General features: G+C 53.5%; 1 protein-coding gene across 6 annotated transcripts in view; it reads left to right on the plus strand.

Annotated features, from left to right (window-relative positions):
* Positions 1-25,125, plus strand: part of Arhgap23 (Rho GTPase activating protein 23) — a 72,175-nt gene that overhangs the window by 40,327 nt on the left and 6,723 nt on the right. For 5 of the 6 annotated variants that reach the window (XM_048365637.1, XM_048365633.1, XM_048365634.1 and 2 more), the window contains 11 exons: positions 4,842-5,156; positions 6,268-6,329; positions 6,573-6,703; positions 7,475-7,596; positions 7,849-8,004; positions 11,500-11,578; positions 15,205-15,278; positions 15,508-15,597; positions 16,137-16,262; positions 23,684-23,725; positions 24,149-24,245. In XM_048365637.1, coding sequence (XP_048221594.1) covers positions 4,842-5,156; positions 6,268-6,329; positions 6,573-6,703; positions 7,475-7,596; positions 7,849-8,004; positions 11,500-11,578; positions 15,205-15,278; positions 15,508-15,597; positions 16,137-16,262; positions 23,684-23,725; positions 24,149-24,245 — 1,294 coding nt within the window. The remainder of the gene's footprint in view (positions 1-4,841; positions 5,157-6,267; positions 6,330-6,572; positions 6,704-7,474; positions 7,597-7,848; positions 8,005-11,499; positions 11,579-15,204; positions 15,279-15,507; positions 15,598-16,136; positions 16,263-23,683; positions 23,726-24,148; positions 24,246-25,125) is intronic. The other variant, XM_048365635.1, reaches the window with a different exon arrangement.

Here is a 25,125-nt window from a genome sequence, read left to right on the forward strand (position 1 = left end):
GTCTTTCTCTCATATTTTTTTGGTTCACGGTTGGTTGAATCCATAGATGTGGAACCTGAATATTCTGATCTGACTTTTCCACCTGGGAACAGCGTGTGTTTTTGTTTGTTTTGTTTTTTGCTAGTCCTAGGGCTTGAACTCAGGGCCTGAGCACTGTTCTTGGCTTCTTTTTGCTCAAGGCTAGCACTCTACCACTTGAGCCACAGTGCCACTTCCAGCTTTTTCTGTATATGTGGTGCTAAGGAATCTAACCCAGGGCTTCATGTATAAAAGGTGAGCACTTTACCACTAGGCCACATTCCCAGCCCCAGCGTGTGTTTTTAGTGAAATGCGCTTTGAAGCTCTTGCCCTGGCCATGTCCTCAAGCTCAGGGCTCTGGGGACCTCATTCACTTCCTTAAGCCTCCCTTTTCTGATCTATAAGATGGGACAATATTCTTCTTCTCCAAGTGTTATTGGTGGAGATGGAGTGGGACTGGCCCTTACCCCAATCAATGCTAAAGATCCCTCGCTCAGCCTCCTGTCAGGTTGTAAGGACACAGGGCGAGGGAGCCAGTCAGCCCTTCCCCTGGGGCTCCCAATCACAACAGAGACAAGTGCACAGATTGTCAGGAAAGGGGCTCAGGAGGTTCAGCAGGGAAGGGTAGGGGTGGGGGAAGCAGGCACCCAGAAAGCTGAGGCAGGAAGGGGATAGAAATGTTCTGGGCTGGGTGTCATGGCTCCCGCCTGTAATCCTAGCTACTCAGGAGGATGAGATCTGAAGATCATGGTTTGAAGCCAGCCCGGGCAGGAAAGTCCATCAGACTCTTAGCTACAATTAAGCAGCCTGCGATCTGAGGTGTGAGAGGAGGCGTGGGAGGGGGGCAGATATTCCCAGAGCTGCTGGCTCCATCTCCCAGGTACCTGTTCCCCCCAGGGGTGGCCCCTGGCCACCTGGCTTCCCTGTTTCTTGGGCAGGGATAGGCGCTGGTCCTGTTTGCTCACTGACCAGCACTGAGGAGCACAAGGAGCGTCCACTCCTTTGCTGGCCCCAACAGATGCCACTTTTGAAGCAGGTTAGAGGAAGGGTATCGTGAATCCATCCTGTGTCCCTTTTAGCGGCCTGATGTCACCTGCTCCAGCCTCCTTTCCCCTCCCAGTCCCAGCCTCCTTCAGACAGCGCTCACCAGACGTGAGCATACGTGGGGTACCATTCCTGCAGGAAGAGCCAGCACCGAGCAGGGTGCCACCACAAAGACTTCAGCTGAACTCTCATTCCACCAGCAGGGGGCACCAGTGCCAGGGCCCAGTGTGTCCAGGGCAGTCCAGCTGGTTCAGCCTGAGGGTCTCTGGGAGTCTCCAGGTTCTCTAGGACTCTGCCCAGCAAAGTCCAGTTGTTCGGGCTGCGGTCCCTGTTCTGGGCATCTCTGTCTAAGCCCAGGAGTTCTGTGAGGGCCGGCAGGGCTCACTGCTCAAGATTACCCCAAAAGGAGGCCACGTGTCCACTGTGTCCGCCCTGTCTTCTGTCTTTAGGGAGATGGATCCCCTACCCTCAAGACATGCCAAAGATCAACCTATTTAATCAGTCAAATCGGTGTATACCTGCCCTGCTCTGGGCTCTAGGCTTTGGGCTCTGGAGCTAAGAGGACAGATGAGCTCTTGCCCTCAATAACTGGCCAGCCATTTACTGGAGAAATCCACAACCAGGATGGCCTGAGATTTGTGGAACTGCCTTTAGGGGGGAAATGGCTAGATCTAGTGAGGTGATTCATACCTGTGTCCCAGCTAGCTACTCAGGAGGCTGAGATAGGGAGGATGGTGGTTAGAGGCCAGACTGGGCAAAAAGCTCTCAAGACCTAAGCTAGGCACCTGTGACTCATCATTCACTCTATAAAAGGCTGGGTGTAGTGGCTTGTGTCTGTCACCCCAGCTACACAGGACCTGTAGCCAGTGTAAGGTTCACCAGAAAGGAAACCCGCCACATGGTTCAGGCAGAAAGGAGTTTATTGGGCCGGGGGGAGGGCAGGGGGGGTGGGGAAGCAAACTTCCAGCCCACATAAGATGGAAGCATGGGGAGACAGAGGGGAAGGAAGAAAGGAAAAAAGAGAGAAAAGAGCAAGAGAGAGTTCGTGAGAAAAGGAAAGAGAATGGGGACCGTGTTGAGCTGGACTATATAGGGAAAGGAGGGAGGTCTGGCCAGGTGGATTGGATGTGACCTCAGAGAAGGGGGAGGTAACTGCCTCCAGGTGTGCCAGTTACCTAGGTAATGCAGGTACTGGGTGCGGACTTAAACAGGGGGCGGGGCAACTGCATGGAGCCCTCCCTGGGGTGGATTGTGGTCCAGATCAGCTCAGGCAAAAAGTGAGATCCTATTCAAGGGTGAAAGCAGCCAGGCACTGGTGGCTCACACCTGCAATCCTAGCTCTCCAAGAGGCTGAGACCTGGAAAATTGAAGTTTGAAGCCAGGCCTAGGAAAAAAAAGTTTATGAGACTCCACTTCCAGTTCACCAGCAAAACGCTGGACTGGATGTGTGGCTCAGAGGGCAGGGTCGGTTGTGAGCATGAAAGCTGAGCAAGAGCGTGAGTTTAAGCCCTGCTACCGGCACAAAAGCAAGAAAGGCAACACGGGTGAGGGGTGTGGCTCAGGTGGTAGAACACCTGCTAGCAAACCAAGCTCTGAGTTCACCTGGGCAGAGGATATGAAATTCTTATCTCCAGTTAACCACAAAAAGGTGGAATTAGAGTTGCACCCCTGGTGGTAGAACACTAGCCTTGAGCACAAAGACTCAGGGAGAGTGCCCAGATCTGGAGTTCAAGTCCCAGGACTGGCCAAAAAAATAAAGAAAGAAAGAAAAGTTCTGAGTTCAAATCCCTGTGTATAATAATCCCTGTAAATAATAATAATAATAAAAATAAGCTAGAGAAGCTGGGTGCTGGTGGCTCATACCTGTAATCCTAGCTACTCAGGAAGCTGAGATATGAGGATCATGGTTCAAAGCCAGCCAGGGCAGGAAAGTCCATGAGACTCCTTATCTCCAATTAACCACCAGAAAACTGGAAGTGGTGCTGTGGCTCAAAGTGGTAGAGTGTTAGCCTTGAGCAAAAGAGTTCAGGGACAGCACCCAGGCCTCAAGTTCAAATTCTCCCCACCCCCTGCCTGATTAAAAAAAAAAAAAAAAAAAAGCCCAAGAAGGCTTTATCCAGGAGGTGTTGATAATCTTGGAGCTCGATCTGAAGGGTGAGAAGAAGGCAGCCACATGAAGAAGTGAGGGAAGCCTAGCGAGGGGTAGGTAGAGGCAGAGGCAGGAGGCCTCGTTCGTAGCCCGGGCCAGCTAGACACTGCCTTGAAACCCCCCCAGGACTAGGAGCACAGGTCAGTGGCAGAACCCTTGCTGGCATGTGCAATAAGCTGGGTTTGATCCCTAGCAAACAAAAGTAAGAGAGGAGTTAGGACCTGCTCCCCCAGAGGGAGCAGCCAATGCGAAGGTCCTGAGGACAGGAAGATTTCAGCAGCTCACTGGCAAAGGCCCGGCAGCTTAGCAATGGAGGAAGGAGATGAATTGGGAGAGGGGACAGGCCTGCACCTCAGAGGACCTTGGATTTGGCTCCAGGGCCATGGGCTTCCATGAGAGGTTGCTGCTCCTTAACCTTTGGCAAGGATGGCACAGCTGCAGGCTAGAGAAAGCGCTGGCGAGGTGAGGGGGACCTGGGAGGATCCGTGCCAGTGGTGCTGCGTGCAAGATGGTGGTGGCGAAGGTGGAGACGAGCGATACTGTGGAAGTCGTAGACCCGTGGCTTCCTGAGGAGTTAGACATCAAGGGCGAGGAAAGGGGAGGAGTCACAGGCAACTCCCAGGTTTCAGGGCAATTGGGTGGATTGACTGAGGCCAAAGGGGGCGGGGGGAAGGAAAACAGGTTTGGGGGTGAGAAGCCTCAGCCTTGTAGTGGAGCGCCTCTGGGACACATGGGCACGGAGGGAGCCGGCCGGGAGAGGTTCAGGACGGGGCTGGGGCGACTTGTGGGCCAGGGCTGTGTTTGTGGGGGTCCCCCCCACCCCCAGCAGACAGACCGGGCTTAGAGCTCTGAGGTCTCCACTAGAGGCATGCAGGGAGGGAGGGGAGAGGTGGCACGATCGATGCTCAGGAGCCTCGTCTTCAAGGGCAGCCCTCTGACCTTCAGAGGTCATCCAGGCACGGTGGGGTGTGCAACAGCATCCTCCGCCTCTACCCACTAGCGGCTCTAGACAGATGCCCCCAAGGGGCGGGTTCTTTGGTGGAGAACTGTGTATCAGGATGGGCAGGGGGCAGTGCAGGAGCCCAAGAAGGAGTCGGTAGAGAAAAGCCAGAACATGGAGCCCCTCATGCCATGCTTTGGCAGGGGCAGAGGCAGGAAATAGACACTGGTAATGGCCCCACTGTGGTCTCAGGCACTCCTGAGAGCTGCTTCCAAGCAGGGGGTGCTAAGTGGAGTCATGAGGGACCGGCAAAGAATTGGGGACAGCCCCTCCCCGAGCGTGGGCAGCTCCTGACCAGTTTTTCCATGCAGGGCGGCGTAGCTGGGGTGGGGCATATACCAGGAATGGCTTTCAATGTTTACTTAAAGAGGGTCAAGCTGGCCGGGGCCTGTGTGCCCCTCTACAGGCCCCGCTAGACGTCTGCCTGGGTGGCGGTGCTGGCCTCTGGGAAGAGGTTGCCCAGGTGCAGCTGGGTCGATTGGGGCCCCTGATGTGGGGCAGGTTGGGGGGGGGGTCTGTCTCCGCTGCCATCCAGGGCCTGCTGCCCCTGGCCCCTCAGCTTGGGGCCCCGGAGGGGGGGCAGGCCCGGATCTCACCTGTACCCCGTCTCTCCCCCGTGTCTCCCTGCAGAAAGCGGGCAGCGGCCTGCGCCAGTGGAAGCGGGTGTACGCCGCGCTGCGGGCGCGCTCGCTCTCCCTGAGCAAGGAGCGGCGGGAGCCCGGGCCGGCGGTGGGGGCTGCGGCGGCCGGCGCAGGTGAGGACGAGGCGGCGCCCGTCTGCATCGGCTCCTGCCTGGTGGACATCTCCTACAGCGAGACCAAGAGGAGGCACGTGTTCCGGCTGACCACCGCTGACTTCTGTGAATATCTCTTTCAGGCTGAGGACCGGGATGACATGCTGGGCTGGATCAGAGCGATCCGGGAGAACAGCAGGGCCGAGGGCGAGGTGAGGCCCGGGGCCTGCGCCCCAGCGGGGCTGTGGGGGCCGAGCAGAGCAGGGCAAAGCAGGGCAGGGCCGGGCAGGACAGGGCTGCCTCTCCGAGCCTCACTTCCTCTTTACCAAACACTAGCCAGACTTCACCTTACTACTCGCCACCTGAGTTCATGTGCTCCCAGAGCACCCGGTGTCCTGGGTTCAGTAGCCGCCAGGAACAATAACAACTACGGTCAGGACAGTAATTACTACTATGGTCAGGACAGCCCGGGGCGGGCCCTGGTACGGAGAGGTCAGTTTCAGGCCAGCGGAGCAGGCAGCTGAGTCTCCCATGGAGCGGGTTCTAGAACGAGGCGCCCCTGTCCAGGCTGCAGCAGGGCCGGCCCCGCCGCAGGGGCTGAGCACCGGCCTTGGGAGGGGGCCAGGAGGCCTGGGCTCTGGCAGCAGGCCGAGCCACGTGCTCTGGCAGTGGTTGGATGGTAGCCCTTCTGGGAGCTAGGGCCACACTCCAAGGTTCTGGGTTGAATTCCTGCCCCACCCCCAGCTGACATGCGCACAAATGTGCCCTGCCCGCCTGCACAGTTGGGTAGGGTATTGGGGTTGAGGTTGGATGTGGGCACCTGCCTAGCCATGGGAGAGAGGCACTTAGGCCCGGCCCTTGGGACACAGCCCCCTTGCTGGGGACTCGGGCCGACTAGGCCCTGCCCTCCTCAAGATGGCATACTTTCCTCACCGTGGGGACAGCAAGCGCCTGGAATCGGGCTTCTGCTCCCCAGGCCTGGTTATGCTGTCCCCAGCAGGGCCTCTTCAAGGGGGTCCTGTGTCACTCTTCAGCACCCACAGTAGCTGCCCTCAGGTCTACCGGGATTATAAAAAAGTGCAGCGTGCACAGTTCTGCACCCCAACCCTGAGATCGCCCTGTGGGCCGCCCCGTATTTATGGCTGAGGTGACTGAGGCTCGGAGAGGCAGCATGGCCTATCCGGGGGCACCCAGCCGCACCTGTGCTGTTCACAGACCCTGAGACTGCGAGAGAGGAAAGAGGGAAGGCCAAGGCCAGGGACGAGCTGTGTGGTGGGCAGGATGTGGGTGCTGATGTGGCCGCTCTCTTCTCTCCTGCTCCAGGACCCCGGCTGTGCCAACCAAGCTCTGATCAGCAAGAAGCTTAATGATTACCGCAAAGTGAGGTGAGGCTCGGCTGTCAGGGAGCAGCCTTCTGGGGGTGGGGGGGGAGGGGGGGAAGGTCTGGGCAGCAAGGGTCTTCCTGGCTCATCTCCAGCCTGGGGCAGGGCGTGGAAGGTCTCCACTTCCCCACGCAGGCACGAGGAACGGCCTCAGGATGGGAGGGAGGCACCGAGGGGCAGGAGACTGGGGTGGGCGGCACGCTAGGCCCGCCCTGTTGAAGACTCCTCTCTTCCTTTTTCTCACAGCCATAGCTCTGGGCCCAAAGCTGATTCCTCTCCGAAGGGCTCTCGGGGCCTGGGGGGCCTCAAGTCTGAGTTCCTCAAGCAGAGTGCAGCCCGTGGCCTCCGGACTCAAGAGCAGCCTGCAGGGAGCAAGGGTAGGAAGGTGGCTGGTGGTGTGTGGAGGGGCGCCGAGGGTTTCCTCAGGGCGCCTATCCGCACGTGTGAGCCTGGGCGGTGCTGAGGGGTTTCCAGGCTGGAAGAGCCGAGAGCCTGATCCCCACTCTGTGACATCCCAGCCCGGGACGGCATGGGAGGCTCACCCTGCCCTGCAGATAGCCGTGTCCATCTCTGTATATTTAGATGTCCCAGCCACTTGCAAGGCAGCCATGGAAGATCAGAGGCAGAGGCCAGGCCTGGGCGAAGTTAGCCAGGTTCCATCTCAAAAAACAACCTGGAGCTAGGCATCAGTGGAGACCCAGAGGATGGCTGTTCAAAGCCAGCCCAGATAGAAATGTCTACAAGACTCCACCTCTAAAAATAACCTGCAAAATACGGGGCTGGAGGTGTGGCTCAAGTGGTAGAGCGCCAGATAAGCAAGCAAGCCCAGCGAGTGTGAGGCCCCGAGTTCAAACTCTGGACTGGCAAACAAATAGAAAACTAAGCTGGGCGCTGGCTCGATTACCGAATCACACCTGTACTCCTTGCTACTTAGGAGGCTGAGACCTGAGGGTTGAGGATTGAAGCCAGTTCAAGAGACTTTTTGGGGGAGGGGAGGCTCTAGTCTCCTAGCCCCACCCCCAGCCCCCTGAATACTTTTCTCTAGTGAAGTCCCTATGTGCCAACGTGTGTGAGTGTCACAGTGAATGTGGGTGACCGGTCTGGGCTCCCCCAGCTCATCCTAGCCCTCTCTGCCTCCTCCATCCCAGATGACAATGCTGCTGCCCCTAAAGCCCCCTGGGGCATCAACATCATCAAGAAGAACAAGAAGGTCACCCCAAGGGCATTTGGCATCCGGCTGGAGGAGTGCCAGCCCGCCACAGAGAACCAGGTGAGTTCTTTTCCCGTCTCGTTCCAGAGCAGCAGGGCAGGGGAGACGGAGGCCTGGAGGCCGGGCTGCGGGGGACGTGGAGACAGCCCTGCGCCCTGTCCAGATCCTCAGGAGGGCGCAGCCCAGCGCTGAGGCCCAGCCCTGTTCCCTCTGGCTCCGTGGTGCAGTGCCAGTGCTCATTCTGGAGGTGGCATGGAGCCACTGTCTGGATGCAGACAGAGCCTAACCCTAACCCCCTCCCTGTGTCCCCAGCGCGTCCCCCTGATTGTAGCCGCCTGCTGTCGCATTGTGGAGGCCCGGGGGCTGGAGTCCACCGGCATCTACCGGGTGCCCGGCAACAATGCCGTGGTGTCCAGTCTACAGGAGCAGCTCAACCGAGGGCCGGGTGACATCAACCTGCAGGATGAGGTGGGTGCGGCAGGGCTGGTGGGAGGGGCCTGTCAGGACAGTTCCATAGACAGCGGGGTGCGTTCTTGGGGCCCTGCCCGTTCAGCTGGCCATCTCCCAAGGCTGAGGGCACCCAGAAATTCAGTCCTAGCCCAGAGGTCAGAGGCTTGCACATGGCAGTCTTGGCAGAACCTAGGATCCCAGGACTCACCACAGCCAGTGGGAGCCAAGTTCGAGGTCCAGGCAGTGGGACAGCTGGTGACGGCGCGGATGGAATGTTTGCTAGGAATGAACAAATTCTGGGAGAGAGCCAGCTAGTAAACATGTCAGGCTTTGGTTTGCTCTGTTCCTCCTTCCCTTTCCTCCCTCCCTCCCTCCCTTTTTTCCTTCCTCTCTCTTCTCCCTCTCTTCTTCCCTCTCTCCCTCCCTCTTCTCACTGTAGTCTTTAACAATGCACAAGCTAGGGCTGGGAATATGGCCTAGTGGCAAGAGTGCTTGCCTCCTACACATGAAGCTCTCAGTTCGATTCCCCAGCACCACATATATGGAAAACGACCAGAAGGGGCGCTGTGGCTCAGGTGGCAGAGTGCTAGCCTTGAGCGGGAAGAAGCCAGGGAGGATAGTGCTCAGGCCCTGAGTCCAAGGCCCAGGACTGGCCAAAAAAAAAAAACACAACAAAACAATGCACAAGCTATACTTAGCCCAGGGGGCAAGCAAAACCAGATGGGGGTTTACAGACCCCTGGCCTAGAGGAAGGGGAGCACTCCACAAGCCGAAGGGGGCTTGGGAAGGAGGCTTGCGGCATGGGGAGTGAGGCGGGCAGATGAACCCTGCTCAGGAAAGCGGACAACCATACTTAGGAGTTGGTAGCAGGCCTCTGGGTTCTCAAATTATTTTTTTATTATTATTATTATTTTTTTGGCCAGTCCTGTGGCTTGGACTCAGGGCCTGAGCACTGTCCCTGGCTTCTTTTTGTTCAAGGCTAGCACTCTGCCACTTGAGCCACAGCGCCACTTCTGGCCGTTTTCTGTATATGTGGTGCTGGGGAATTGAACCCAGGGCCTCATGTATAGGAGGCAGGCACTCTTGCCACTAGGCCATATCCCCAGCCCCTGGGTTCTCAAATTCTGATCCCCAACATCCTAAGGTTTTTCAGAGGCTGAGGGAAGTCAAGGACAGATGGGGACCTCCATCTTGGTTGGAACTAGAGCTGCCCTTTTGGTTCTACCTGTCACATTGGGTTTTTGTTGTTGTTTTTGTCAGTCATGGGGCTTGAACTCAGGACCTGGGCACTGTCCCTGAGATTTTTTTTTTGCTGAAGGCTAGCACTCTACCGCTTTGAGTCACAGCACACTTCCAGTTTTTAGATGGTTAATTGGAGATAAGAGTCCCATGGCCTTTCCTACTTGGACTGGCATTGAACCACCATCCTCAGATCTCAGCTTCCTGAGTAGCTAGGATTACAGGTGTGAGCCACCAGTGCCCAGCTCACCTTGGGCATTCATGACCACAAAGGCTTTGATGAAAAAGATGCTTTAGAAAACCATAAATCTGAGTCATGAAGGTACCATGACCACAAAGCCCCTTCTTGCCCTTGAGAGGGTGAGGGAAGACGTGTAGGTATGAGTGGAGACCTGTGTGTGAGCCAGGGAGAGACTGGCGTGGGAATCAGGGTAGCGGCAGCAGCTGAGCCCTCTGAGGACGCAGAGGAAGGCAGTCCAGGTAAGGGATGACGGCACTGCCCAGAACCCAGAGTAGGACCGGATGGTTGGACAGAATGGACGCATCTTCTGGTCTTAGCGTTATTGAGGGTGAAGCCTTTGACCTCGATCCAGTAGACAGCAACCAGGGGAGGTGTGAGAAGATAGCTGGTGTGGTGGAAACACTGAGGGTCAGGAGGGCAACAGGCAGGAGAGATCCAGTCCCAGAGCTGGCTGCAGAGAGAGGAAGGAGGGGCAGGAACAGTAGACATGGGGACTGGAGACCGGGGACATGACTATGCGCCTCTGACAGGCGGGGAAGAGTTTGGAGAGGGACAGGGGCTGAGTCAGGTCACGTCTCCATTGATAAGTCACTGCAGGCTCCCGACTGAGTGGAACAGAGAGCGGCCTGGGGTCATGTCACATAGGACTTGGCACTGGGATGAGGGAGGAAGCTACTGTGAGAGAGAGCACGGGCAGCAGGCCTTCCAGGACCAGTTCTGTGTGAGGCCCACAGGGGGGCACCCAGAGGGCTGGGTGAGCTGGGGGACAGAGGCTAGAAGGATGGGATAGGATCCCAGGTTCAACAGCTGTGAGGCGAGGAGAACCCATCCCTGAGGGCCAGCAGGAAGAAGCCAGGCTGGGCACGCCAGCACTCAGTGAGTCAGAGCCCCCAGAGCCGGAGGGAGGGCTGATTTGAGCCAGGCACCAAGAGGCTCCGGGTGCTGTCAGTCATAGATGTCATTGGCGGTGGGGCTTGCCGGGCCTCAGTGTTGTGTGTTAAGCCTGTTATTTGGGAATTTTGTCGAGCGTTGAACTGCAGCTCAGTTGTGATGAGTGTGCACATTGCCCCTGGGGTCTCTTTGTTGAGGATTTTCCATTTGCTTTCTGGTCAGGAGTTCACCGAGGCAGGATGGCAGGGTGTTCGGGCCTGACTTGGCCATGGTATGGGGCGATGGTGCCCCCTTGTGGACGGAGGGGGCAGCCACCCGCTCTATTCGGCCATTGATTTCCACCAGGGTTTCTCTACCTTGGCACTGTTGACAGTTGGGAGAAAATAATTATGTATCCTTCCTAATGGAGGAAATTGAGCAACATTCCTGGCTGGATCCACTGATATTTCCTCCCCTTCCGTGGGTGATAATAATAAACAAGAAAACAAAAGGGTGGGGCTGGGAATGTGGCTTAATGGTGGAGTGCTTGCCTAGCTATGCATGAAGCCCTGGGTTTGATTCCTCAGTACCTCATACGCAGAAAAAGCCAGAAGTGGCGCTGTGGCTCAAGTGACAGAGTGCTAGCCTTGAGCAAAAGAAGCTTAGGGACAGTGCCCAGGCCCTGAGTTCAAACCCCAGGAGTGGCACAAAAGAAAAGAAAAGAAATGAGATGAGGAAGCAGTCATGTGGAGGGCGAGGGAGTAGAACTCTAGTACAGGGGGCAGCATGTGCAGAGGGCTTGAGACGCGGGGGAGCCAGGAGTGCCGTGAGCACGTAGGCTTCAGGTAGGTCGGTGACTCTCGCTGGGTGGGCCGCCATAGGAGGCAGGAGCCCAGCTTGGTCCTTGCTGGCCCAACAGAGGTGCTGAGGGCAGGTTTATGTGGGTGGCTCCTGCTCATTTCTGCCCCCCACAGGGCCTGGCCCAGAGAAGGTCCCTGGGACTTTCAGTAACAGGCCTCCTAGGGCCAGATGTGTGTTTTCTGGGCTGCTGGGGAAGCCTGGTGACTCGGGCAGGCCTGGCGGGTCCTGTACCTGCAAGTGGGGGGGCTCGGATACTTGAGGCGCATCAACATGCGGTCTGATGGCTTTCCTTCTTTCCCCAGCGCTGGCAAGACCTCAATGTGATCAGCAGCCTGCTCAAGTCCTTCTTCCGGAAGCTGCCTGAGCCTCTCTTCACTGATGGTGAGTGAGAGACGGAAGTGGGAGGTGTAGTGAGAGGATACACACACACACACACACACACACACACACACACACACACACACGACCCCCACGTTTGTATAAAACACTGAGCTGGGGCTGGGAATATGGCCTAGTGGCAAGAGTGCTTGCCTCGTATACATGAAGCCCTGGGTTCGATTCCCCAGCACCACATATATAGAAAAAGCCAGAAGTGGCACTGTGGCTCAAGTGGCAGAGTGCTAGACTTGAGCACAAAGAAGCCAGGGACAGTGCTCAGGCCCTGAGCTGGTACAGATGTGAAGCGAGAAATCAGGTCCTTGTCCTTCTCCCCTATCCTCCCTCCCCGAGGCCACCCTTCCCGCACACTGGCTACGTGTCCAGTCCTACTCCTTCACAAGAAGAGGGAAAGGAAGCTCAGAGAGGTCAGGTGACTTGCCCAGGGGCCCCCCAGCCTGTGTGTGGCAGAGCCAGGATTCTACCACTGAGCTCAGTTCTTGACCGGGTCCTGAGTTTCTTGTTAACAGTTGTCGCTTCCTTCCTGCCCGGTGCACATGGGTGGCACCTGTGCCTACGTGGGCTTTGCAGTTGTGTTTAGCCGTGTGCTGCTAAGTACCTCAGGGCTGGCTGTCTTGGGGGAATTCCGTGATCTGTGGCCTATTTCAATCTCCATGGTGTAAACACCCCCCACTATGACTTATTCTAAACCACCACCAAGATGTCATCAACATTAGCCAGGCACCCGTGACTCATGCCTGTCATCCTAGCTACTCAGGAGGCTGAGATCTGAGGATTCCAGTTCAAAGCCAGCCTGGGCAAAAAAGCCTGTGAAGCTCTTATCTGCAATTAGCTACCAAAAAAATGGTGGAAGTGGAGCTGTGGCTCAAGTGGCACAGTATGAGCCTCAAGCAAAAAGAAGTCAGAGACAGTGCCCAGGCCCTGAATTCAAGCCCTCCCCCCCCCAAAAAAAAACACCCCAAAGTTATCAACATGAAACTGGGAAAAGATGAGCATCATTCATTCCCAGGCACTGGTGTGCACACGCCGCAGCACACCCCCGGATTAGTTCATAACAAAGGCAAGGTTGTAATTTTGAGATTCATTCACGTCCCCGCAGAAAGCACTACTTCATTCTTCTAAATCCACCTCCTAGGATTGCAGACTGGAGAGGCAGTCATTTCTCTAATCCCTCCTCTCCGGGTAAGCGTCTAGATTGTCTTCAGATACTTGCTATTACAAACCCTGCCTTAGTCAGTGACTTTCCTGGAGGGTGTCCTGCCCCGCCCAGCGCTGTGCTCCTGGGTTAGGCGGCATGGAATTGCTGCATCCGTATTCCGCTGAGTATCTTTGAGAGCTACAGTCAGACTGTAGGCTGCGGGGGGGGGGGGGGGGGGGGGGGGGGGCTGATTCACGCTCTCACTCCCACCCCCACCCCCACCAGTGTGTCTTCCACTTCCCCATCAGCTTGGATGTAATTCACCTTTTAAGTTATTATTTTCTTAGAGGTACTGGGGGGGTGGGGGTCAAACCTGGAGTCCTGCATTAACTAATGCTATTAGTAATTTATGTGTTTGTGTGTGCCAGTACTGTGGCTTGAACTCAGGGCCTGGGTGCGGTCCCTTAGTTTTTTGCTCAAGGCTAGGAATGTTCTACCATTTGAGCAATAGCTCCACTTCTGGCTTTTTTGGTGGTTAATTGGAGATAAGAGTCTCATGGACTTCCCTGCCTAGGGTGGCTTTTAACCTCAATCCTCAGATCTCAGCTTTCTGAGTGGTTAGAATTATAGACATAATCCACTGGCATCTGGCCTTGTTATTAATACTTTAAACTTTTACTAGTCCGTGGAGGAAATGGAATCTCGTTTTCAGTGAATTCCCTTATTACCAGGGAGATTAAATCTCTCTGCATTAGGATTTTTGTTTTTGTCAGTCATGGGGCCTGTGCACTCTCTGAGCTCTTCTGCTCAAGGCTAGCACTCTACCACTTGGAGCCGCAGGGCCACTTCTGATTTTCTGGTGGTCAATTTGAGATAAAGAGTCGCACAGACTTTCCTGCCCAGGCTGGCTTTGAACTGTGGTCCTCAGATCTTAGCATCCTGAGTAGCTAGGATTACAGGTGTCAGCCACCAGCACCTGGCTCAAGTAGTCTATTTTGACAGTCTTCTTTATCTTCCTTTCTTCTTGCTGATTATTTTTAAGATACGGTCTTGCTTAGAAACCCAGCATGTCCTAGAATCACTCTGAAGTCCTGGATGGCCTTAAACTTGGGATTCTCCTACCTCAGCCCCCAGAGTACTAAGATTACAGGCACACATCACCACCCTCAGCTCTTTGTGTCAATTTATTAGCCTTTTCTCTTTCCTCTGCAATTGCTTGCCCACACTATATGTCCATTTTCTGCTGGCTTGTCATTTTCAGTAGTGATTTGTGGGAACAAATATTGTAGATTTGAACCCTTTGTTAGTATTTGGAAATATTTACTCTGGTTTGTCATTTTTCCTCTTAACTTTTCAGGTTTTTTCTTTTTACTTTCTATATAGTACTGTTTTATTTTTTTGCTGATCAGCTGGAGAATAGATTACAAAGATCTTGGTTATTCTAAGTACATAAATGTGTTTCCCCACTAAAAGACATTCACTTACATAGTTATACCATGGTGATCAAAGTTAAACAGCTGAGTGCCAGTGGCTAACACCTTTAATCCTCGCTACTCAGGAGGCTGAGATCTGAGGATCCAGGTTTAAAACCAGCTTGGGCAGGAAAGTCTGTGAGACTCTTACCTCTTATAGATTACAAAAAAAAGCCAGGAGTGACACTGTTGCTCAAGTATTAGCGTGCTATCCTTGAGTAAAAGGATCTCAGGGACAGTGCCCAGGCCCAGCGTTCAAGTCCTAGGGCTGGGAAGAAAAAAAAGTTAAACATCTGTACAAAAGTATTTCTAATACTGTCCATATTGAGTTTAAATTATTTTCATTTATTGAGTTTAACTTTTCTGTTTTGAGACTGAAAATGAGCTGGCCATAGTAGGGCCTGTCTGTAATCCCAGCACTCAGGAGGTGGAGGCCGAGGATCGCGAATCCTAGGCCAGTTTGGGTTCCATAATGAGACCCTAACCCACACGGAGGAGCATGCATCCTGGCTGTCGGCGTGCGTGTACGCAGCCGGGTAAATTTTGTATTTTGGTGTTGGAGGCGCAACGAGGGCCTCTCGTGTGAGCGAAGCAGGGCTCTCCCACCCAGCCCCCGCCCAGCCCCAGCCAGCGGTCAGAACCGCCTCCTCCTGGCTCGTTGTGAGGTCCCCTGCGTGGGACCGTGGGGAACTTCAGGAGCTGGGGGGGCGCAGGTGGAAGCGTCGGAAAGGCTCTCCTGACTGTGCTGACCTGCTGCGCCCCTGCGGCTTGTCCTGGAGAGGGGGACGGGGCCCTTCCCAGATCACCATGCGGCTCACGCCTCACTTCCTCCCCGATGGACACCCTGGGCTGCCCAGGTCAGGCGCGCACCCGAGCTGCCTTGGGCTGTAGACAGACACTCAAGGGCTCAAAGCTGGACTGGCATGGGCACCAAGCCGTGCCCTGTGGCAGGGATGTGGCGGGGGTGCCGCGCCCGCTAAGGAACCCTCCCTGCGTTCTAGACAAATACAACGACTTCATCGAGGCGAACCGCATCGAAGACTCCAGGGAGCGGATGAAGACGCTGCGGAAGCTGGTGAGCCATGGGGTGCCGGTGGGCAGACGTGGGGTGGAGGGCAGGAGAGGCCCCGGGGGACCCCTTCTCCTCTTAGGGCCTCAGCGTCCCCATCTGTGCCAAAGACATGGGGACAGAGAGTAGATTCCAGCCTCTCTGAGGGGGGACACCCTTGGGGACAGGGTGGGGTCAGGATGGGGGCATCTGTCATAGTCTGCCCCCCCTCCTCTTACCCCTCCCCCGCCCCCAGATTCGCGATCTCCCGGGACACTACTATGAGACGCTCAAGTTCCTCGTAGGCCATCTCAAGACCATCGCCGACCACTCGGAGAAGAACAAGGTGGGTGGGCTTGGCGTGGAATGGGGGAGGGGGGAGCCCAGGGCTTACTGGGGCCTCATCAGCAATGCCTGCCCTCACCCCCTGCTGCATGGCCGCCAGTGCTTTTGCTAAGCACGGAGGGCCTCCAGAAGCCCCGTGTGAAGGAGACCTGGCCTCTGATCAAGTGATCAAGCTCAAGGTCTGAGGTCCCCGCCTTTTCCCGATCAAGCACCTTTTAAAAAAAAAAAGGAAAGTGATGATTTTTCTCCTGGGTCTAATACCCTTGGGACCTCCACCGTAACTCCCATGCCAGGGCCCCCCAACAGTGGGCACAGACACCCCCCCCCCCGGCCCAGCCTGTAGAGGTGCACAGGCGGGCCACGGCTGTCTGGCCTGCTCTCTATTTGCCAGGCCACCCTCGTTGTCCATGCATGAGGTCTATCCCCTAAGCTAGGGACAGCTGGGAATGGGGCGAAGGGCGTGGAAAGGGGGAGAAGGGGGCAGTGGTGGGGGTGAGAGCTCAGAGCATCGACCCCGGCCTGCCCTCTTCCCCCGCCCAGATGGAGCCTCGGAACCTGGCCCTGGTGTTTGGGCCGACATTGGTGAGGACGTCTGAGGACAACATGACAGATATGGTGACCCACATGCCAGACCGCTACAAGATCGTGGAGACGCTGATCCAGCATGTACGTGCCCAGGGTGTACGTGCATGCGTGCGTGCGCGTGTGTGTGTGTGACTGGCAGGCATGTGTTGGGTCTGTTTGGGGATAAAGAGAAGCTTCTGGGGGGTGGCAGGCTGGCTGTGTTTCTAGGCAAAACAGGACTAGATCTGAGAAGTCCCATGGTTCTGAGGCCTAGGAAGCTCCCTGAGCTCCAGGGTGCCCCGAGTGGGGAGGCAGGGAAGGCTCCTGAGCTTGGGGTGGAATCAAGGGCGGCAGGGTGGGCAAGCGGCATGGGCATGGCTCTGGGACAGGATCCTCCATTCTCATTCCCGCCTTGGTCTGAGTCAGCTCGCTTCTCCTGCTCCCTGAGGACATGTCGAGTCCTCCCTCCCTGCCTCCCGAGTCCTCTTGTTTTCCTTGACTTTTAGCATATCTGTGTTGGTTGTGGGGCTTGAACTCAGGGCCTGGGCGCTGTCCCTGAGCCCCTTTGTGCTCGAGGCTAGTGCTCTACCACTTGAGCCACACCGACACTTCTCCACTTTTGAGTGGTTAATTGGAAATAAGAGTCTCACAGGGACTATCCAGGCTGGCTTTGAACCACAATCCTCAGATCTCAGCCTCCTGGGTAGCTAGGATTGCAGATGTGAGTGACCAGCGCCCAGCTCCTGGGTCCCATTGTCCACTCACTTTGGTCCTGTGCTTCCCTCCTGGGCTCCACACTGCAGCCCGCCCACCTGGCCAGCAGAGGGCGCTGGAGGCCCTCGTGTTCCAGACCAGATGCAGAGGCCGCTCTGCCCTCTTCTGGAGGTTTAGGATGTTTTTTTTTATGAGTCATTAGATTTCCATATCCAAATCTGAGACCCAGCTGCACCCGGGTCTAAGAAATAACATTGGACTTGGACGGAGGAGGTTCCAGCACCGGTTTTCGGCCACAGTCCTTCTACCCCTGCCTCCTGAGTGGCTGGGCTTACAGATTTGTGTCACTGTGCCTGGCCTTACCTTTAGAATGACCTGTAAAGACAGATGGTAAATTCCTTGGAATACTGGAGGAATATGCTAAAACTACAAAATGCCAAGGTCTGTGATGCTTGGGGCAGGGTGATGAGAATTTGAATGACTATTTCAATGAATTTAGTTGTTTGTAGTCTTTTTTTTTTTTTCATTTTTCCTTTGTCAACTTTGATGGCTTCCTAGAAATGCATTATATACAGTTTATCTGAATTATCACATTTATTATTCTTTGATATCTTTATTATGCTTCAGATTTCTTTTCTAGCTATAGTTATTTTTCCTTTTCCTTCTGTGTTGTTTCTTCTCTTTGTCTTTTTTTTTTTTTCTCACCAGTCTAGAGCTTGAATGAAGGGCCTGAGCGAGCACTGTCCCTGACTTCTTTTTGCTCAAGGCTAGCACTCTACCACTTGAGTCCCAACACCACTTCTGGCTTTTTTCTGTGTATGTGGTGCTGGGGAATCAAACCTAGGTCTTCATGCATGGCAAGGCAAGCTCTCTACCACTAAGCCACATTCCCAGCCCTCTTTATCTTGATCAGACTTGTTAGAGACTTGTTTTTTCTCATTTTTTTTCAAAGTACAAGCACTGTTCTTGAGCTTTTTTTTTCTTTTTACTTAAGGCTAGGCTTCTACCACTTGAGCCATAGCACCACTTCCGGCTTTTTAGATAGTTCAGTGGAGATAAAAGTCTCACAGATTTTGCTGCCTGGGCTGACTTCGAACATTGATCCTCAAATCTTAGCCTCCTGAGTAGCTAGGATTACAAGCATGAACCACAGGGCACCCAGCTCAGTTTTAATTTTTGATTAATTTTGTTTTATTTTATTTTATTTTTTTTGTTACCAGTCCTGGGGATTGAACTCAGGGCCTGTGCACTGTTCCTGGCTTCTTTTTGCTCAAGGCTAGCACTCTGCCTCTTGAGCCATAGTGCCACTTTCGGCGTTTTTCTATGTATGTGGTGCTGGGAAATCAAAACCAGGGCTTCATGTATATGAGGCGAGCACTTTACCACTAGGCCATATTCCCAGCCCACTTGTTGATTATTTTAAATACTTTGTTTTTAACTTTCTACTGTATTGATTTATTGGTTCTTTTCCCTCCTTTTAAGAATATTTCTTTGCTTTTGTTGGGTCTATTACCCCTTACCTTTATAAGTAAATTGCTTAGTTCATTTATCATCAGTTCTTCTAATTTCTGTTTAAATTCACTTTGCTTTTACTTCTAAATGTACTTATTTAGAAGACTTAGGTTTATAGCAAAGTCAAGAGAAAGGTACAGGGGCTGGGAATATGGCCTAGTGGCAAGAGTGCTTGCCTCGTATACATGAGGCCCTGGGTTCGATTCCTCAGCACCACATGTACAGAAAGTGGCCAGAAGTGGCGCTGTGGCTCAAGTGGCAGAGTGCTAGCCTTGAGCAAAAAAGAAGCCAGGGACAGTGCTCAGGCCCTGTGTTGACGGCCCAGGACTGGCCAAAAAAAAACAAAAAACAAAGAGAAAGGTACAGAAGTTCCTCTGTGTCCCCCGGGCCCCCTCTGCATTGTCATCCTCGCCCACCTTCACATGTGAGGTCCTATCTCCAGAAAACATAAAATCTGCTGGGGATGGTAGGGCACGCCTGTAATCCCTGCTGACTCTGGAGATGGGAGGATTGCTGTCTAAAGCTAGCCCTGGGTTTGAAAAGCTATCTGGAAAAATAAAGTAGAAAGGACTGGCGGTATGGCTCAAGTTGTTCAGTGCCAACTTAGCAAATGTAAGGCCCTCTGTTTAAAATCACAGTGCTGAAAAAACCAAACCAAAACAGCTCAGCAGCAGCATCACGCAAGTTCACAATTCACAGCAGGGTTCCCTCTTGCATCTCCCGTGGCTGGCCTGAATAAATGTAGGATGGAGGGTTAGACAAGGAATTTTCACTGCCCTAAAACCACCTCCTTGCTCTGCCTGGTCATCTCTCCCCTCCCTCAACACCCGTAACCATGGGTCCCTTTTATCTCCAGAGTTTTGAGTTTTTCAGAATGTCTTGTACTTGGAGAGTTGGAATCATACAGTATGAACATTTTAACTGCATAGATTCATTTAGTAGTATACAGTAAAGTGACCTCCGTGTCTTTTCCTGGCTTAAGAGCTCTTTTTTCCCCCCTTTTTAAAATTGTTATTATAAAGGTGATGTACAGTGAGCTTACAGTTACATAAGTCAGGTAATGAGTACATTTCTTTTTGGACAATGTCACCCCTAACTCATTTATTTTTGAAACTGAAGAATTTTTCATTGTCTAGATGTATCGTGGTTTATTTATTCATTCACCTACTGAAGGACACGTACGTGTTCCTCAGCCTTTTGTTAGTGTACATCTGAGGTAATTAACTTAGCAAGAAAAAAGGGTTTTATTGTGTTTCATGGTTATGAAGGTTCTAGTTCATGACTGACTCCATTGCTTTTGACTTGTGTTGAGGCTGCAAGGAAGCAGAAGAGAGTGAGCTGGGTCCCACAGTCCCCTTCAAGGACACACCCCAGAGGCCTAAGGAGCTCCCACCAGGCCCCAACCCCCTAAAGACTCCGCTTCCTCCCAGCAGTGCCCTGCGCGGGCTAAGCCATTAATGCAGGAGCCTTGTGGAACACTTGTCCAACCAGAGCAAACTCGGCTGCTTCCAGGGTTGGAATAAAATGACTATAAAGATCCATGTACAAGTTCTCCCATGGATCAAAGTTTCCTTCTTCCTTGGGTTAATATGAAAAGCGCTGTTTAGTTCTGTAAGAAACCACCGAACAGTAACCCCAAGTGACTTCGCCATTTTGCATTCCTACCAGTGTTGAACAAGCCTTCCTTGTGCTCCACATCCTAGTCAACACTTGATGCTGTCAGTGTTCTGGACTTTGGCCTAGGTGTCATAGGTTGTAGTGGCTCCTCATCTTAATTTGCTTTTGTTTAGTGATATACATTGTGGAACCTCTTTTTTTTGTGCCAGTCTTGGAGCTTGGACTCAGGGCCTGAGCACTGTCCCTGGCTTCCTTTTTGCTCAAGGCTAGCACTCTGCCACTTGAGCCACAGCGCCACGTCTGGCCGTTTTCTGTATATGTGGTGCTGGGGAATCAAACCCAGGGCCTCATGTATACGAGGCAAGCTCTCTTGCCACTAGGCCATATCCCCAGCCCCATGGAGAGAAATTTTTTTTTAATGTTTTTTTTTGTTTGTTTTTTTTTTACTCTGGGCCTTTATTTGACTTGCTTGCCCTGCTGGCACTCAACCACTTGAGCCAAACCTCTAGCCAGGTTTTGTTTTTTGTGTTTTTTTTTTTTAATTTTGTCAGTCCTGGGGCTTGAACTCAGGGCCTGATGTCCCTGGCTTCTTTTTGCTCCAGGCTAGCACTCTACCAATTGAGCCACAGTTCCATTTCTGATTTTTTTTTTTTTTTTTGGCCAGTCCTGGGCCTTGGACTCAGGGCCTGAGCACTGTCCCTGGCTTCTTTTTGCTCAAGGCTAGCCCTCTGCCACTTGAGCCACAGCGCCGCTTCTGGCCGTTTTCTGTATATGTGGTGCTGGGGAATCGAACCTAGGGCCTCGTGTATCCGAGGCAGGCACTCTTGCCACTAGGCTATATCCCCAGCCCTCCATTTCTGATTTTTTGAGTGGTTAATCAGAGGTAAGGATCTCATGGTATGCTGGTGGCCCAGTGGCTCATGCCTGAAATCCCAGCTACTCAGGAGGCAGATCATGGTTCAAATCCGGCTCTGGTAGGAAAGGCTGTAAGACTTTTGACTCCAGTTAACCACCAGAAAACTGGAAGTGGCGCTGTGGCTCCAAGTGCTCTAACCTTGAGCAAAAAACAAAACAAAACACCTCAAGGACAGTGCCCAGGTCCTGAGTTCAAGCCTCACAACCAACCAAAAAAAATGCTATTATTTCTCTTTTGTTTTCTATTATGAGCAGAGAGCATTGTCTGTACGATGCTGGCTCAGAGGAGTAACTCTTGAGTTCTTCTCTGGCCCAAAGTATGGTTGCTGTTTGGTTGTTTCACGTGCTTTCTCTAATGGCTGGGAGCAGGGTTCTAAGCATGGCCAGACTCGTCCATTGTGTTGCTCAGCACATCTGCATTTTTACTTTTTATCCGATGGGCTCATTACAATATTTAATTTTTCTGGTCTCACTGTAGTTCTATGAATCATTACTTAATAATATTCAATGCCTATGTACTATGATTTATTATATTTCTTAATCTGTTGTTCCTGTACCGGAACAGAAGATTCCTCTTTGACTCATAATTTTCCATAGTTTCTGTGTTGCTCTGTTTAAATGCTTCTTCTAGACCACACACACACACACACACACACACACACACACACACACCTTTTTTTGTTTTTTTTAAGAGAGGCAGGATCGGCCAGGTGCTGTTGGCTCAGGCCTGTAATCCTAGCTATCCAGAGGCTGAGATCTGAGGATCGCAGTTCAAAGCCAGCCTAGGCAGGAAAATCTATGAGACTCTTATCTCCAGTTAACCACCAGAAAACTGGAAGTGGAACTGTGGCTCAAAGTGGTAGAGTGCAAGCCTTGAACAAAAGAGTCCAGGAACAGCACCCAGGCCTGGATTCAAGCCCCACAACCCACAAAGAAAAGAGCTCAGGTACAGTTACTAGGTCCTGAGTTCAAACCCCATGACTGAGAAAAAGAGGCAGGAACAAGCCAGGCACCAGTGGCTAATGCCTGTAATCCTAGCTATTCAGGAGGCTAAGGTTTGAGGATCGTGGTTTGAAGCCAACGCAGGCAGGAAAGTTCATGGACTCTTTATCTCCAATTAACTACCAAAAAGCCAAAAGTAGAGTGTGGCTTAAGTGATAGAGCATTAGCTTGAGCAAAAACAGCTCAACAGAGAGAGAGAGAGAGGAAGAGAGAGGGAGAGAGGGAGGTTTATTTTGGATTTATTTTGGCTCACAGTTTCAGAGGACCCAATCTATGACTGCTTGACCTTGGGCCCTGGCAGAACATCAGGGAGCGGGAGCCTGTGGTGGAGGACTTTCTTAACCTCATGGTAGACAGGTAGTAGGGAGTGAACCAGGAAGAAGAGGGGCTCTTAGGTTTGTGGAATGACACACACACCCATTTCCCCCAGTGACCCACCTTCTCCAGCTAAGTATTATCTTCTAAAATTTCTCAGTCCTTCCAAAATAACACCATCAGTTAGGAACTAAGCTCCAGTAGATAAGCCTGTGGAAGACAATTCATAATCAAACTATAACATTCCGCCTCCAGCCTCCAAAGGCTTAAGTCCATTTCATAATGCAAAATACAACCTGACCATCTCCAAGAGTCCTCAAAATCTTATCAGTCCAACATTATACAAAGGTCTAAGTCCAGCTAGGTGCTGGTGGCTCACACCTGTCATCCTAGCTACTCAGGAGCTGAGATCTAAGGACTGCGGTTCAAAGCCAGCCAGCGGGGCTGGTAAGTTCCTGAAATTCTTATCTCCAATTAACCACTAGAAAACTGGAAGTGGTGTTGTGGCTCAAAGTGGTAGAGCACTGGCCTTGAGCAAAAAGAGCTCAGGGACAGTTCCCAGGCCCAGAATTCAAGCCCTATGACTGACAAAATAAAGAAAGCCAGAAGTGGCACTGTGGCTCAAGAGGTAGAGTGCTAGCCTTGAGCAAAAAGAAGCCAGGCCAGGAACAGTGCTCAGGCCCTGAGTCCACGCCCCAGGACTGGCAAAAAAAAAAACAAACAAACAAACCCCACAAAACCTCACCATGTGGCCCAGATTAATCTCCAACTGTAGCGCCTCCTGCCTCAGCCTCCCAGTGACAGTATTACAGGTATGTGCCACCCCACCTGGCCCTACTTTCACCTCCCCCCCCTCCGAGCAAACATTGATAAATATTTCTTCAAGATTCTTAATCTCTTAAGATAAATATATCTCAGTGTGAAGCTTTAATTTTATTTTCTATCCGCTTGTCTGGAAGTTTGTGAGAAAGCTCTTGCTTGTCCACCACTGGAAGAACATCCTAACACCTTTTTCTGGGTAGGGAATATGACACTTCAGTCCTTCATATGTACGCGTGCGCGCGCGTGTGTGTGTGTGTGTGTGTGTGTGTGTGTGTGTGTCCAGCAACCATGTAACCATATCTCACCCTTTCCTGCTAGTACACATGGCTGGCACCAGGGGGCGCTGCCGCCCCCCCCAGCCTTCAGGCTGGCATCTGAGTGCCGCTCAGTGAGATGCCCTGGCGGGACCTCCCCAAGCTAGTCACCTGTTGATAACTGGCCTTCTTGAACTAGGGGGTCTGCTTCCCTCCCACCCTGGGCCCCACTTGTCCCTCGGCCTCCCTAGTCTGTAGAGCTGGGCTCCCATCACCGCTGCGACCTCCTTCCTGGGCTCGGAGGAGGCGCCAGCAGATCACTCTCAGCCCCCTCCACGCTGATTTCACCCCTTCCTTTTGTCTCCTCTGCAGTCAGACTGGTTCTTCAGCGATGACGAGGACAAGGGAGAGCGAGTAAGTGATGGGGGGGGGGGGGGCTGTTCTGCGCTGGGCTTCCATCCTGGGGACTCCCAGCTCTGGCCATCTGATGGAGGAAACACAGCCCTTGTCTGATGGGGAAGTTATAGGCCTGGCTCCCAGGAAACCCAGTCCACTAGCCCAGGCTGTGCCCGCCCTCCACTCTTATGGGAGGGAAGGATGTGGGGAGCTTTAGTCTGATGGGGGAGACATGTCTGTTTGTCCCCAGCTGAGGGAGCCTTTGGGATTCTGTCCTGCTATGGAAGGCAGAGAACAGACCTGTGGAAGACACATGGGCCCTGCCCTAGTGAGCCCCAATCTGATAAGGAGACGCGGGTCCTAGTGTCAGGGTGCCCTGTTCTGAGATGTCCAAGGTCTAGCCTTGAGGAGGCTCGGGCTGACTTCTCGTCATGTTTGCAGACCCCTGTGGATGACAAGGAGCCACAGTCAGTGCCCAACATCGAGTACCTGCTGCCCAACATCGGCAGGACGGTGCCCCCTGGCGACCCAGGCTCAGGTGAGTGCAAGAGCCTGGGGTGGCTGGGGGGGTGGCATAGGAGGGTAGGCTCTGCCTTCCTGGGAGGTCCCAGTGCCTGGCCAGGAGTCTAGCTTTCCTGCTACAATCTCAGCCTGGCTGTCACCAGTCCCCACCCAGAGAGGAGCTGGGGCTGTCCCAGGCAGGCCCCTCCCCTCGCCTGGGGAGATCCAGCTTCAGGCCTGTGGAGCCCAGCACCCAGGCTGGACAGGGCTCCGCCCCCAGGCTGGGCAGGGCTCCGCCCCCAGGCTGGACAGGGCTCCGCCCCCAGGCTGGGCAGGGCTCCACCCCCAGGCTGGACAGGACTCCGCCCCCAGGCTGGGCAGGGCTGGGCTCAGCCTCCTCTGGTCTCTTTCCTCAGACTAATTTCTCATGGGCTGGCAGTGTCCTTCTATGCGAGTTCCTCTTTTTAATTTTTCTTCCTTTTCTTCTTGCACCCTGCCCTCCCTCCTTTTCTCCCTTGCTCTCCCTCCCCATCCCCTCCACCCTGCCCTCCTCTTCTTCTCCTGCCTCCCTCCTCCAGCGGACCTGTTGGAGATTTAAAGGGTACTGTGCAGTGTTGCGGCCTCGGTCACTAACAGTAGCGGGTGATTATAAGAAGGCTGGGCAGGCCCGAGAGCCAGGCAGGAAGGTGCCAGGCAGAGGACCCCACCCTGACGCACACCAGTTACCGGTGCTGGGTGACAGCAGACCCTCACTCCCACCCTGCCCCCTCTCATCCCTAACTCCCTTCTCAGGGGGGAGGAGGCGCTGCTGGAGCCCTGCCTGGCCAGCCCTCCAGCAGCCTTTGCTCACCTCAGACTCTCCAAGACTCAGAAAGCTGGGCTGGGGCTCAACCTCTGCAGGGAGCCAGTGACACGGC

The sequence above is a fragment of the Perognathus longimembris genome, chromosome 17, assembly GCF_023159225.1.
Source record: "Perognathus longimembris pacificus isolate PPM17 chromosome 17, ASM2315922v1, whole genome shotgun sequence".
NCBI lineage: Eukaryota > Metazoa > Chordata > Mammalia > Rodentia > Heteromyidae > Perognathus > Perognathus longimembris.